We start from the raw sequence: 12,672 nt of genomic DNA on the forward strand, positions 1-12,672 counted from the left end.
CCTGTAATAGAGTTAGATATCAGCAGCATCATCTGCACCGACCGGCCGTGAGTCAGCAGGCATGGTGCTGCAGACGAGAGGCAGATGTCAGAGAGGCGTGCACTGGGGGTGGGTGTGTAGGAAGCGTAGGAAGAAAATCACAGTTCCTAGTTATGAAAGCCGACCAAGAGATGCCCTGCATCGCTGATGGCCTTGCAGTTTTGTCCACTACTGTTCACAAATTAACCTATGCTCATCTATTATGGTGATAAACAATCTGCTTTTTACCTGATCAAACCCTGATGCAATGACCCGGCTCACGTCCATTCCATGCAGTCGATGTGGTGATGAGTCGTTATGTAACCCCAGTCATCGGTCCAAGTTTGAAACCGCGCTGGCAGAGTGGTGGAGCGGTGTGTGAAGGCTACAAGTCGCCCACATGCATCAGAGGATTGTCTTCTCTTCTCTTCCCTTCTCGTTTTTCCGTAAGTAGTATTATTGTGTTTTGTGGCTACCTGCTGTTAAACCATGATGTTCTCCCTCTCCCTCTTTCCAGATATTGACATGAAGAAAGACATTGAGAAGCTGATCGCCGAGGAACGAGCCGATATCATCTTGAAGTATGCCCAGGTGAGCCTGCCTGCATGGATCGGAAACGCGGCACCACGTTTCGTCTGATGTTGACTTTCAGAGGGTTTTAAACATGTTCCATGTTCTAATAGATAGCCATTATCATAAGGTACATTGCCTTGTAGTGAGAGTTGCATCATCTCCGTCTGCCCACATAACGATAGGTTAAGGGTCAAAGCAGGCCGCAGGCAAAGGAACAAGGACGCAAACAGTGACTCAATGAGTGTGTGTGTGGGTTTCACTGAATGATTGTGTGTGGGTTTTCATGTATTTAGATGTTCCTGGTCGAATACAGAGCACTGTTGTTTAAGTGCCCCTTAAGTTGTTTTGCATGCTGCACATATGTCGATGCAAGAACAATACATAATAAAAACATAACAATAATGACCGTTCAGTCATTTATCAGATGCTTTGTCCAAAAAGTATGACTGTCAATCCTGATGCATGTGTTAAGGCTGCAGAAAGGAGTTAGAGATCTTGCACTAAGTTGTGTATTTGTCGAGGTCTCGTTTGAAATGTTGATTTAATTAAAAAAAAGGGTGTTGATTGCTGCAAAGCAAGCATTCACTTCCCGCCCTCAACGTGCCAGATACAGACAGTTTCCGCTGCTGGTGGCAAAAAAGGATCCATGGCGGTGGTGCGTAAACCGTGGTGTGATGACACAGACGTTGAGTCCATATTATTTACAGAGGCTTTCATGGCTGGGGCCCAGAACATTCTGGATGGGAGTCAAACTCCTAAGCCACCTCACTATCCTGCTGCTGGGCGAAGAACAGCCACGCAGAAGGGAAAGGGAGGGTTAGACACAGGGACACATGGGAGGTCAAACGTCGCTCCGCGGCTCGGCATAGACAGGGTGGGAGCGGGAATCAGTGAAAGTGCATGTGATTGAGGGTGCAAGTGTGTGTGTGTGTGTGTGTGTGTGTGTGTGTGTGTGACTGTGTCTGTGAGTGTGTGTGTGCGTGTGACTGAGTGTGAGTGTGTGTGCCCACTGGGGAGCTGCGGGACAGGCCTCATCAAGCCCCTGCTACAGCTGTGACGCGGTCCGTAGTGATTTATCTGACAGTGTCCTCGGGGACACACCGAATCCTCTCCCAGCATGACAGTGGCTGCCCCCCCCCCCACCCCCCCCACCCGTCCCTCCCCAGGTCAGACCCAGACCTCAGCAGAAGGGGTGGAGGGCACTGGGCCCCCTGCTCAGAGGGGGACACGGTGTTCTGACTTGGAGGCCCGGGAGATTCCCGCGTTCTGGACTGAATCTTATCCTAGAATGATGTCACCCCTTTTACTGCCCCCATTTCAGGTCTATCATCCCTGCTCTCTCTCTCTCTCTCTCTCTCTCTCTCTCTCTCTCTCTCTCTCTCTCTCTCCCTTGTCCTTCTGCTCACTTTCTCTCTCTTGCTCTCACTCTTCTCCCTATTCCTCTCACCCTCTCCATCTCTCTCTCTTCCGTCTTTTTCTGTCCACTCCCCCCCCCTTCTCTCTCGTTCTCTCTCTCTCTCTCTCTCTCTCCTCCTCTCCTCCTCTCTTCTCTCTCTGCTCTCTCTCCTCTCTCTCTCTCTCTCTCTCTCTCTCCTCTCTTCTCTCTCTCCTCTCTCCTCTCCTCTCCTCTCCTCTCATCCTCTCCTCTCCTCTCTCTCCTCTCTCCCCCACTTCTCTCTCCCTCTCTCTCTCTCCTCTGCTCTCTCTCTTCTCTCTCACCTCTCCCTCTCTCTCTCTCCTCTCTCCTCTCCTCCCTCCCCCCTCTCTCCTCCCCTCTCCTCTCCCTCTCACTCTCCCTCTCTCTCCTCCTCCTCTCTCTCCTCCTCTCTCTCCTCTCTCTCTCTCTCTGCCTCTCTCTCTCTCTTCGCTCTCTCTCTCTCTCCTCTCTCTCTGTCCCTCTCCCTCTGCATCCCTCTCTCTCCCCTTGCTAGACAGCCTCTGTTTGGAAACTATTTTTAGACGTTTGACTTTCATAGAGCTGGAAGAGTGGCTCTGGGGAGGGGGGGGGGGGTCTCAGATAGAATCAGTCTAGGATCAGATCCATATCGTTGCCTTTGTTCCCGTTTCTCAGGCCCATCGGTGTGTTTCCATGTGGCTGTCTGGTGAGAGCTGGCCCTCCGCCTGCTGTGTCAACACAGTCACATCGTCTGTGTTTTTATGGAACCGTGAACACATTCTCTGCTAGGCCATGCCTGTTATGAATATCAGTCACAGACATCATGCTACTATATGATAGGCTTGTACTAACAACGTGTTCTTCTTAATTTCTGAATCCATAAAATGCTTCATTTAGACATTTCTCCTTGCAGTTTTTACTACAAAAAAGAATGTGACAATTTAGTAAGATTAATTATTTTGTGTGTGTGCATGTGTCTGTACGTGTGTGTGTGTGTGTGTTTGTGTGCTATGCATGTCTGTGTGTGTGTGTGTACGTGTGTGTGTGAATGTGTGTGTGCTTTTGTGTGTGTGTGTGTGCGTGTACTATGCATGTCTGTGTGTGTGTGTTCAGGGCCGGCAGGGCGGTGTTGACATCGACCCCTGGGAGGATGCTGACTACAGCGTGTACCGAGTCACCGACCGTTTCGGCTTCATGCAGTAAGGCGTGTTTCACCGGCACAGCGGTCCGGCTGTCAGCCATTCACACATTTGGAGCAGTTCAATGGCCTGCCGTGGAGTAACCCTGTTGTTTCTGTGTGCTTCTACTAGTGAGAATGACCTACCGGCCCCCACTGCCTATGAGGAGAAGGTGAGTTAGACAGGCACGCTAGCACAGTACGTTTACGTGTGTGTGTATATATGTGTGTGTAGGTGTGTGTGCGTCCCGATCTAACCCTTCCCCCATTCACATTCCCTGTAGCAACATTCCCAATGAATCTTTGTTGTACAAAGAGAGTGGGTTAACCTAGCAATTGAACATGATATGGTTGGGGAAGGTTTCTTTTAACATCCTAACTGTACCGACAGTGACAAAGTGTTGTTTTTCTTTCTTCTGACAAATGTACTAAAAGTAATGTTATTATAAATGAAGCTCCACAGAGAAGGAACGGCTCAATAGATGCATGTATTATCTGGAGCATTCGACTCATCCTTTCTGCTTATCTAGTTATAGTGCGACACACAGGCGCTCACCCTATCTCCGTCTATTTCCTTGGCAGCGGAAGCAGCAAGAAATTGAGAGGGTGGAGAAATGGCTGAAGATGGTGAAGAAGTGGGAGAAGTACAGAAACAGTGAAAGAGTGAGTATAAACAATGTCCCAGCTCTCCCGCCCAATGAAATACATGAATCAAATGTATCCTCACACAAAATGAAGGCATTTGAAGGCATTTAGACTAAAATGCATCCCACTGCTTAACCTCCATTCCTTCTTCTATCTCCTCCCCTCTCCTCTCCTCCTCCCCTTTCCCCTCCTCTCCTCCCCTCCTCTCCTCCTCTCCTTTCCCCTCCTCTCCCCTCCCCTCCTCTCCTACCCTCCCCTTCTCTCCTCTACTCCTCTCCTCCTCTCTCCTCCTCTCCCCTCCTCTCCTCTCCCCTCCTCCCCCCCTCTCCTCTCCTCCTCCCCTTTCCCCCCTCTCCCCTCCTTTCCTCCCTTCCTCTCCCCTCATCTCCCCTCCTCCTCTCATCCTCCCCTTTCCCCTCCTCCTCTCCTCCCCTCCTCTTCCTCATCCTCCACTCCCCCCCCCCCCTCTCCTCCCCTCCCCTCTCCTCCCCTCCCCTCCTCTCCTGGTCAGATGGTGAAGAGAGTCTATAAGGGCATTCCTCTACAGCTCAGAGGACAGGCCTGGGGTCTCATCCTGGATGTTGAAAAGATGAAGAAGGAAAACGAAGGCAAATACAAGGTATTAAAAACCCACAGAGAAGCCCAGCGACCAATTGTTACAAACACAAATATCAGAGCGCGGAAACCCCCTCACTCTCCCGTACACATACCCACCTTTTGATTTGTACGTGGGAGACCTGAGATGAAATCCCCTTGTTTCTACACAGCTATTGTTTCAGCCATTGTTTGCTATTATTAATAGTATGCACGTATGTCCTCTCAGTACACCCACACTCATTCCTGTGGCGTGAGGCTGATTATGTTAGTGGGCGACATAAGATACACACAGACAGATAAATGGTTAATGGACTGCATTAATACAGCGCTTTTCTAACCAGTGGCAACTCAAAGTGCTTTACAATATTGCCTCACATACTGTCACACACCGACGGCTGTGTCAAGCATGTACCTCGACACCAGCGAGGAGGAGCCTGGAATTGAACTAGCAACCGTCTGGTTACCAGCCAACCCGCTCTACTTGTGTGTTCACACCAAAAGCTGTGAAGCGTTTTGAGCGATAAACGCCCATTCACTTTCTATTAGACATGAGCGATAAAGCGAGAGGAGCGATAAAACGCTTGAGTGATAGCTTCAAAGCTGTAAAGCTGCAAATGAGAGTTGAAAACAGCTCAACTCTATGCAAATGAGCTAGTAGCGTTTCGGCTGTAAATGACCGCCAGCCAATCGGAATGTAGATGTCTCTCGCTGGCGTGGGTCCCAGTAAACATACGTGAGAACTTAAGTTCCTATTTCCTCCCACTCATTTGTTCCTTCATCATGGTGCGTGAGAGAATAATTGCGTCGATTGCAGGGCATCGAATTTGTCCGCGATTGCATAGCCAACGTGGTCTTATTATAGTCCGATCATTAACTTAAAAACACATAGAAAGAATAAAGCATCCAGCACATGATTTCAACAATTTGTGAGGGCATACGCAATCCGCATTACGCAACACGCATGGGACAGGGATGGTCGCACAGTTGAATGCTGATGGAAACCAGCGGACGAGCGGTGGGTGGAGATGTGAGCGCATTTCAGAAGCAGGGAGATACCGCACAAAAATCTAGTTCTAATTTGTTAGTTTGCCGTGGGTCTGCCTGGCACAAATGCCCCCGTTGAGTGGATCTTTTCCATAATTATCAATTATACACACACACACACACACACACACACACACACAACACACACACACACACACACACACACACACACACACACACACACACACGATAGCGATCAACTAAGCTATAATCTAGCATATAAGCAATCGCTCCATTAATTAGTTATTCCGTGTTGTATGTATTCGTGCTTATTATTCTTTCTCTATTGACCAAACTTATGACTATCTTGTGTTTTTGTGGCTCGGCATCAGCAGCAGCACTTGCCTCAACTATGAGCGTGCAGGCAAAAAGCGCGGCTCCTTTAAATGGAAAAGAAAAATCGCAAGAGCGATATGAGCTGTAAATATTTTGGACAGCGTTGCGTTTTGAGCTATTCAGCAATTTTGCATCTTTTACAGCTTTTAGTGTGAACGTACAAGTACCTCCTGAGCCATATGCCACCCCAAGTGTATTGCTCTGCATTGTAATTAATGCTAACATTAAACACCTATTATTTTGACTTCATTAGTTTAAAACAGAAACTCCCTCTACATTTGTTCACACATCCCATCGCTAACCTCCCTTTGTTCCCCCTGTTGCCGTGCACTAGAGAATGAAGGAACAAGCCACGCTGTACTCCTCTGAGATCAAGCAGATCGACCTGGACATCAACAGGACCTTCCGCAACCATATCATGTTCATGGACCGCTTCGGGGTCAAGTGAGTGTTGGCCTCACCCCACCCAGCCCCCCTGCCCGAGCCCACTGCTGCTCTGAGAGGAGAGGAGGCAGCTGCTGCCCCTGATGTGGTTCCCCAATCCCCTTACACTCTGACTCTAAACACAAGTTTACTGACCCTGAAACCAACAGCCTATAAAAGTGGATCAAAGTGTTTGTATGAATGCTGAGGATAAAAAAAGCCTTTGAAACAGATCAGAAGGGCTCAAGAACGTATGTTTCAGCCGGGGTTTAGTGCAGCAAGTCGAATGAGTGGATGTGAAATGTGTATATGTAGTTCTGCTATGTTTGCATCCAGGCTCATTTTAAAAGTAAACCGTTTATATAACGTAATTACTGTGGATTATGCGCACGGAAACAGTTTACGCTAACTGTGTCGTCAGCACCACAGGGAATTTAGATTTTTCTTAAACATATGGAGGGAGAGGGGTAGAGAGAGGGGGATGGAGAGACAGAGCAAGATGGAGATGGAGAGAAACAGATGGAGGAGAGAGAGAGAGAGAGAGAGGAGAGAGAGAGAGAGCGAGAGAGAGAGAGAGCGAGAATAGAGGGGAAGGAATATAGAGTGGGAGCGAGTGAGAGAGAGGAGAGCGATGAGAGGAGAGAGAGAGAGAGAGGAGAAGAGAGAGAGAGAGAGAGAGAGAGAGAGAGAGAGAGGAATAGAGTGGGAGAGAGTGAGTCTCAGTGTTTTTACTGTGCTGGGTTTGTTTGGAACCTGAGCCAGCGATGGCATGATGTCACTGACTGCCTAATGGGCCACAGGCTTGTAGGGAAGAGCGAGGCGATGGAAACTCAAACTGTAGCAGCAGTGAACTCAAAGAAACACTTCAATACGTCGGCTTAAAACGTAGCACTTCTGCTGTGACATTACTTTTTCTTTCTCAGGCGGTTTATCTAAACATTAAAGTTCCACACTGAAACGTCAGCGTGTTTGTAAGAAGCGCGTTTGGTGCTGAATCTAACTCTGTCATCCCAATTTAGTGTACTCATTCTTTCCATCCCTCTCTCTCTCCCTCTCCTTCTCCCTCTCCGTCCCCACAGACAGCAGGCCCTTTTCAACGTTCTGTCTGCCTACTCGGTCTACAACACGGTGAGTCTGTCCCCCCCATTCCCACCATTAGCCCTCGCTTAGTTAGAAACATGCACCCCACCCCCCCTCCCCCCCCCCCCCCCCCCTCAAAAAGCTAAAGAAACGTAACCAACAAAATACACGAGACAGGCGTTCGAAAAAGGTGAGCTCAACGTGAGCCTGATTGATTCTGCATGGACAAAAGCCGGGACAGTCAATAAGGGCTCAACGATAACTGCATGTGATCCCTGTCCCCCATCTCCTCTCCTTTGTCCCCTGTCCCGTCTCGTTTCCCTCCCATCCCTCCCCCTGCTCCCCATTGTTAGCCGTAGCATAGAGAGCAAGCAAACTACATTTACATTTAGGGCATATATCAGACGCTTTTATCCAAAGTGACTTACAATAAGTACATTTGCCAGACGTAAGAGAAACAACACTATATCGCTGTCGGTACAGTCAGGATGTTCTTAAAACCAAGTGCCAAGCACTAACAATCGCTAGGTTAACCCATTCCCCGTATACAACAGAGATAGCATTCTGTATGCCCGAGTCAACCGTTGCAAAAGGTGGAGTTTAGAGAGGCAGAGAATAAGAGCTTTCGTCCGTCTGTCCGTCTGTACCCTCCCGTCCCGCTGCAGGAGGTGAGCTACTGCCAGGGCATGAGTCAGGTGGCCGCCCTGCTGCTCATGTACATGAACGAGGAGGACGCCTTCTGGGCCCTGTGTCAGCTGCTGACCGACCAGAGGCACGGCATGCACGGTGAGCGGCAGCGGGCCGGGGAGCCCTGGGGTCGAGGGTATCAGCCAGGGAGGGGCCCTGCGAGATGGGGAAGTGTGAGGTGGGGTGGACAGCAATCAAGCTTTGATTCTCTCTTTTGTCCACTGAAGGGTTTTTCGTGCCGGGTTTCCCCAAGCTGCAGCGTTTCCAAGCCCATCACGATCAGATCATCTCCAAACTCATCCCCAAGCTGAAGAAGCATCTGGTGAGATTACTGCGGAGTCGGTTATGCAATGCATACACACGTGTGGGTTGATGCATTCGCCCATACACACGTACACAGACAATACTCGGGCATGGCTATAACAATCTGCGAAAGAAAAGCAGGATAACAACTTGACTGAGTTGACAATCTATAATATATTTCCATCTGTGTCATTCTGTCTTTCCCTTCCCAGGACCGAGAGCAGATGTCTGCTGGGATCTACAGCACCAAATGGTTTCTGCAGTGTTTCATTGACCGGGTGAGAAAGCAACACACACACAGAGGCCATGTTGACCTCCCTCACCTCCATCTCTTTCCCCTCTTATCGCCTTGCCTTTGCCTCTCGTCCTCTGCTCCTCTCTCTAATATTTATTTTGTTGTTTCGGGAATGCACGTTAATAATAAAGCCCTTTGGCAGAAAGTTGACCTTATTCTGCATGCCTACAATTATGATTCCCGCACCGAAAATAAACGGGTCTGAATAAAGCTGAGGTCTGGTGGTATGGGCCGAGGGGGATATTAAAGAGGGAACATTAAGACTGGTTAGGGATGAACTACTATTAGCCTCCCCCTCGCCCCCGAAAGCCACAACCCTGCGACGGCGCAGCGGTCTGGAGCAGACGGCTGCTGTCAGCACTTTGTGGCCCTGGTGGGCCCGGCGGGGTCCGGGGTAGATGGGCCTGCACGGATCCTGTGGTTCTGGGAGAGAACCCAACAAACCCCCTGACTTCGGAGAGGGGCGCAGCGAGGCTCCGGTGTCACACATTCTGCATGTGCAACCGCTGGCCTGGAGGAAGTAGCAGAGAGCAGCAGCCATGGGGAGAGAAGTGGGGTGGTGGTGGTGGTTGAGGTGGTGGTGGTGGTTGAGGTGGTGGTGGTGCTGGTGGTGGAGGTGGGGGTGGGGGTGGTGGTGGTGGTGGTGGTGGTTGAGGTGGTGGTGGTGGTGACGATGGTGGTGGTGGTGGTTGAGGTGGTGGTGGTTGAGGTGGTGGTGGTGGTGGTGGTGGTGGTGGTGGTGTGTTGACTTCCTTGTGTTCCGTTCAGACTCCTTTTACGCTGACCCTACGCCTGTGGGACATCTTCATCCTGGAGGGAGAGAGGCTGCTGACCGCCATGGCCTACACCACCCTGAAGATACACCGAAGTACGCAGACAGGCCACTGAACGCATACAGGGGAATAAGGGAGCGGGCTCATGCAATTCTGATAGGATCAGATTGGTGCTGAGTGGTTTCACATGGCACCAGGCTGAGCCAATCAGATACAGCAAGGTCAAAAATACATTGTTTCCACAGAATCTTTGCTGTTATTTTTATTCAATTGTCTGGTTAAACTTTTCTGTGTGTGTGTGCGTGTGTATATGTGTGTTTGTGTTTGCGTGTGTGCGTGCGTGCGTGCATGTCTGTATGAGTGCGTGCATGGGTGCGTGTGTGTGTGCGTGTGACTGTGTGTGTGTGCTTGGGTGCATGTGTGTGTGTGTGCGTGCGTGCGTGCGTGTGCATTTCTGTGTGCGTGTGTGTGTGTGTGTGCGTGTGTGCGTGTGCGATTAATGAACCAGAGTACCTGCAGAAGATGTCCCTTGAGGAGCTGCGGGAGTTCCTCCAGGAGAGGATCTCCCAGACGTTCCTGAGCAGCGACGACGCGGTCGTGGAGCACCTGCAGACCGCCATGACGGAGCTGCGCCGGATGAAGCTCGACCTCCCCCCCCCAGGTGCAGGAAAACAAGCTCTCCCCAGCCTTCTCTTTACAGTCCAGGACGCCCACAGCTCCGCCTCTGGTGGAAAGGGGTTACTACGGGGACTTGCAATTGGTCTTTGTGCATTGGTTGAGGGTTGCTCATGATGATGTCACTTACCCTAGTTCGATCCCCAGCTCCTCCTAGCTGAGTGTTGATGTGTCCCTGAGCAAGACACTTAACCCTAACTGCTCCTGTCGAGCTGGCTGTCGCCTTGCATGGTTGACTCTGCTGTCGGTCTGTCAATGTGTATTAACCGATGTAAGTCGCTTTGGATAAAAGCGTCTGCTAAATGCCCTATTTGCAATTGTTTGTCCTTACTTTAGCATTTCTTTAAGCACTTCCTTAGCATTACTTGAGCACGACTTTGTATTGTATCGTGTTGTATTATATCTTGTTTCTCCTCCTTGACTGCTGCTGTGCTTTAACACTAGAATTTCCCCCTGAATGACAATAAAGTGTTATCTACCTATCTATGGCAGGAGGCCATGCCTGGCCCTAGCTGTGTTTGAGGCTGATATCTCCCTGCTCCTCTGGTCTCCCTCCAGGTAAGGCGGAGGAGTTGCCCCTGGAGCCACTGGGGCAGGAGGTGCCCGTGGTGCTGAGTCCGGTGCAGCCCGGCGGGGGGAAGCCGCCCGCGGCGGGCGCTCTGAGCCTCCACATCATCCCCCACCAGCCTGACGCCATCTCCCCCGACCAGAGCCCCTCCAAGGACCCCCGGGACCTGGAGGCCTTCGACGCAGAGGAAGGCCCCCCCCTGCCGTCCCCGGAGCCCGTCCTCGTCCACAGCCAGGCTCCGCCCTCCCCTGACGGAGGGCCCCTGGCGGGGCCGCCCCCGTACCAGCCCCCAGGGGCCCGGGGAGCCGAGAACGGGGAGCCTCTTCAACACGCGCCGCTCCCTGGAGAACCTCCTCAAAGCCGGGCCGAGGGCGGCGACACAGCGGGCCCCGAGGCAGAGGCAGGGGCCATGAAGGGCGTGGCGGACCCCCCAGCAGCCAGGGAGACCCTCTCGGCGGGCCCCCCGGACCCGGCCCCCGGAGGGATGACCAGGACGCACTCGGCGCCCGTGTTCCGGTCGGCGTCGCAGACGTCAGCGTCCAGCCTGCCTCGGTCCGAGAGCCTCCCTCAGACGGACAGCGCTGAGGGCGGCGGTGGGGCCCGGCGGCTGGAGCACCCAGCCCGCACGCTGCCGGAGCCTATTGGCAAGGCACCGCGGCCCGGAGGGGGAGGAGCCGGGCCGACATGAGGCGGAGCCGAGCTCAGCCAATAGGACTCCAGGCTCACAAGACAGTCTCGATGCTGGAATCAGATGGCGTGCGTTATGGTGGCCCTGAAGGGAAAAATAATTAAAGATAATATTAGGGGAATGACTCAAAGAACCGAAAACACGAGAGTATCTACGTGGGACATCAGCGGACAGTGATGACATCATGTAAGAGGTTTTTATAGGAGGAAATGGAAGACATTTTATATGAAAACCATAGACGTTCATGTTCTAGTACTGCGGGTTACATGGATTGGTGACACTAGCCTGATACTAGTCTGACGTAACAGAATCTGTATGTTTTTTAAACATGTACGTTTTTTGTAGTTTTGCGATATTTTGTTAAATATTATAATGTTACTGTAGGCTACTTTGTTTGCTCAGTCGTTCTTTGTAAAACGTTTGCTAGAAGAGTCTTCTTTTATTTTTTTGTACTTCATGCCTTATCTAGATCAGCTTCAGGTTTGGTATCGGCAGTCCTACCGTGTTTTGTAACAGAGGGATTCTGGTGATTTGGAAGACGGCTGTAAGATAGTTCCAGTAATGTGGACGTTAGCGTAGCATCTGACCCTTTGTAGGTTGGCTCAGTGAGCTGGCTCACTGTCGGAATGATTGTACACATTGAAACCTATCGCTAACCTAAGCTAATAAGCTAAGTTTAACTGCCAAGTTTTCTTGTTTAATAATTTATTGTTAGAAAGAAACATAGAAATGTAAGAATAAGGACTAGTGCATAACCTTTCAATAACGTTGTACAATTGGAACAAGAGCTAGCATGCTTCGCTTGAGTTGAACGCTGAATGTCATTGCTCTAAAGATAACGTTTAGCTTCTATGTGACATCTTTCAATATTATTTATTGGAAAAGTACATTAGGGCTAACTGAATTGCCTTTAGGAGTTGACCACCAGCGTAAGAGAAGGAGGACATTTCTACTGGGTCATACTGAAACTCTGAAGGTAGAAATAGTGAATGGGCGCCATCTAGTGGTGCGTTTAGGTTAAGCATGTCCTAGTGTTGCACTGTACCCAGAAACTAGAGAAGTCTTAATTTTTAAGTAACGTTGAGAGGTTTTGTGTTCAACACTTCCTCCTGCGTCCCTTCAAACATTTTATATACTGCGGCAAGTCTTTTGAAAACTGTTGTAGCCTATAATAGGAATGGATAGTAGCCTACATGATCCCTGGATTTGTACAACTAAGGTAATACATATTTTATCTTCTCTATGGTGTGTGTCCTTCTTTTTCACAACAATTCTGCATCGGTAAAACGTCAGATTGTTTAAACGTCATAAAAAGCATGCCAGCCCGGGGTTGAGATGATGGAGTTATGTAACGTCCAGTGTGCTATTTGCCAGACGTCCACACGGGGGCGCTG

The 12,672-nt window shown here is 50.3% G+C and overlaps 1 protein-coding gene across 1 annotated transcript; it reads left to right on the forward strand.

The window, feature by feature from the left end:
• Window positions 1–548: 548 nt before the first annotated feature.
• On the forward strand, window positions 549–12,492 carry LOC130403238 (USP6 N-terminal-like protein). Its single transcript, XM_056607498.1, has 14 exons — window positions 549–609; window positions 2,663–2,693; window positions 3,101–3,186; window positions 3,298–3,337; window positions 3,747–3,827; window positions 4,321–4,428; window positions 6,121–6,230; window positions 7,289–7,337; window positions 7,955–8,075; window positions 8,204–8,298; window positions 8,492–8,557; window positions 9,343–9,442; window positions 9,856–10,008; window positions 10,581–12,492. Exons 1-14 carry the CDS (start codon window positions 602–604, stop codon window positions 11,276–11,278), a joined length of 1,746 nt encoding a protein of 581 aa, XP_056463473.1. The 5' UTR covers window positions 549–601; the 3' UTR covers window positions 11,279–12,492.
• Window positions 12,493–12,672: the final 180 nt, after the last annotated feature.

This window comes from Gadus chalcogrammus, chromosome 14 (assembly GCF_026213295.1).
Source record: "Gadus chalcogrammus isolate NIFS_2021 chromosome 14, NIFS_Gcha_1.0, whole genome shotgun sequence".
In the NCBI taxonomy this organism is placed as follows: domain Eukaryota; kingdom Metazoa; phylum Chordata; class Actinopteri; order Gadiformes; family Gadidae; genus Gadus; species Gadus chalcogrammus.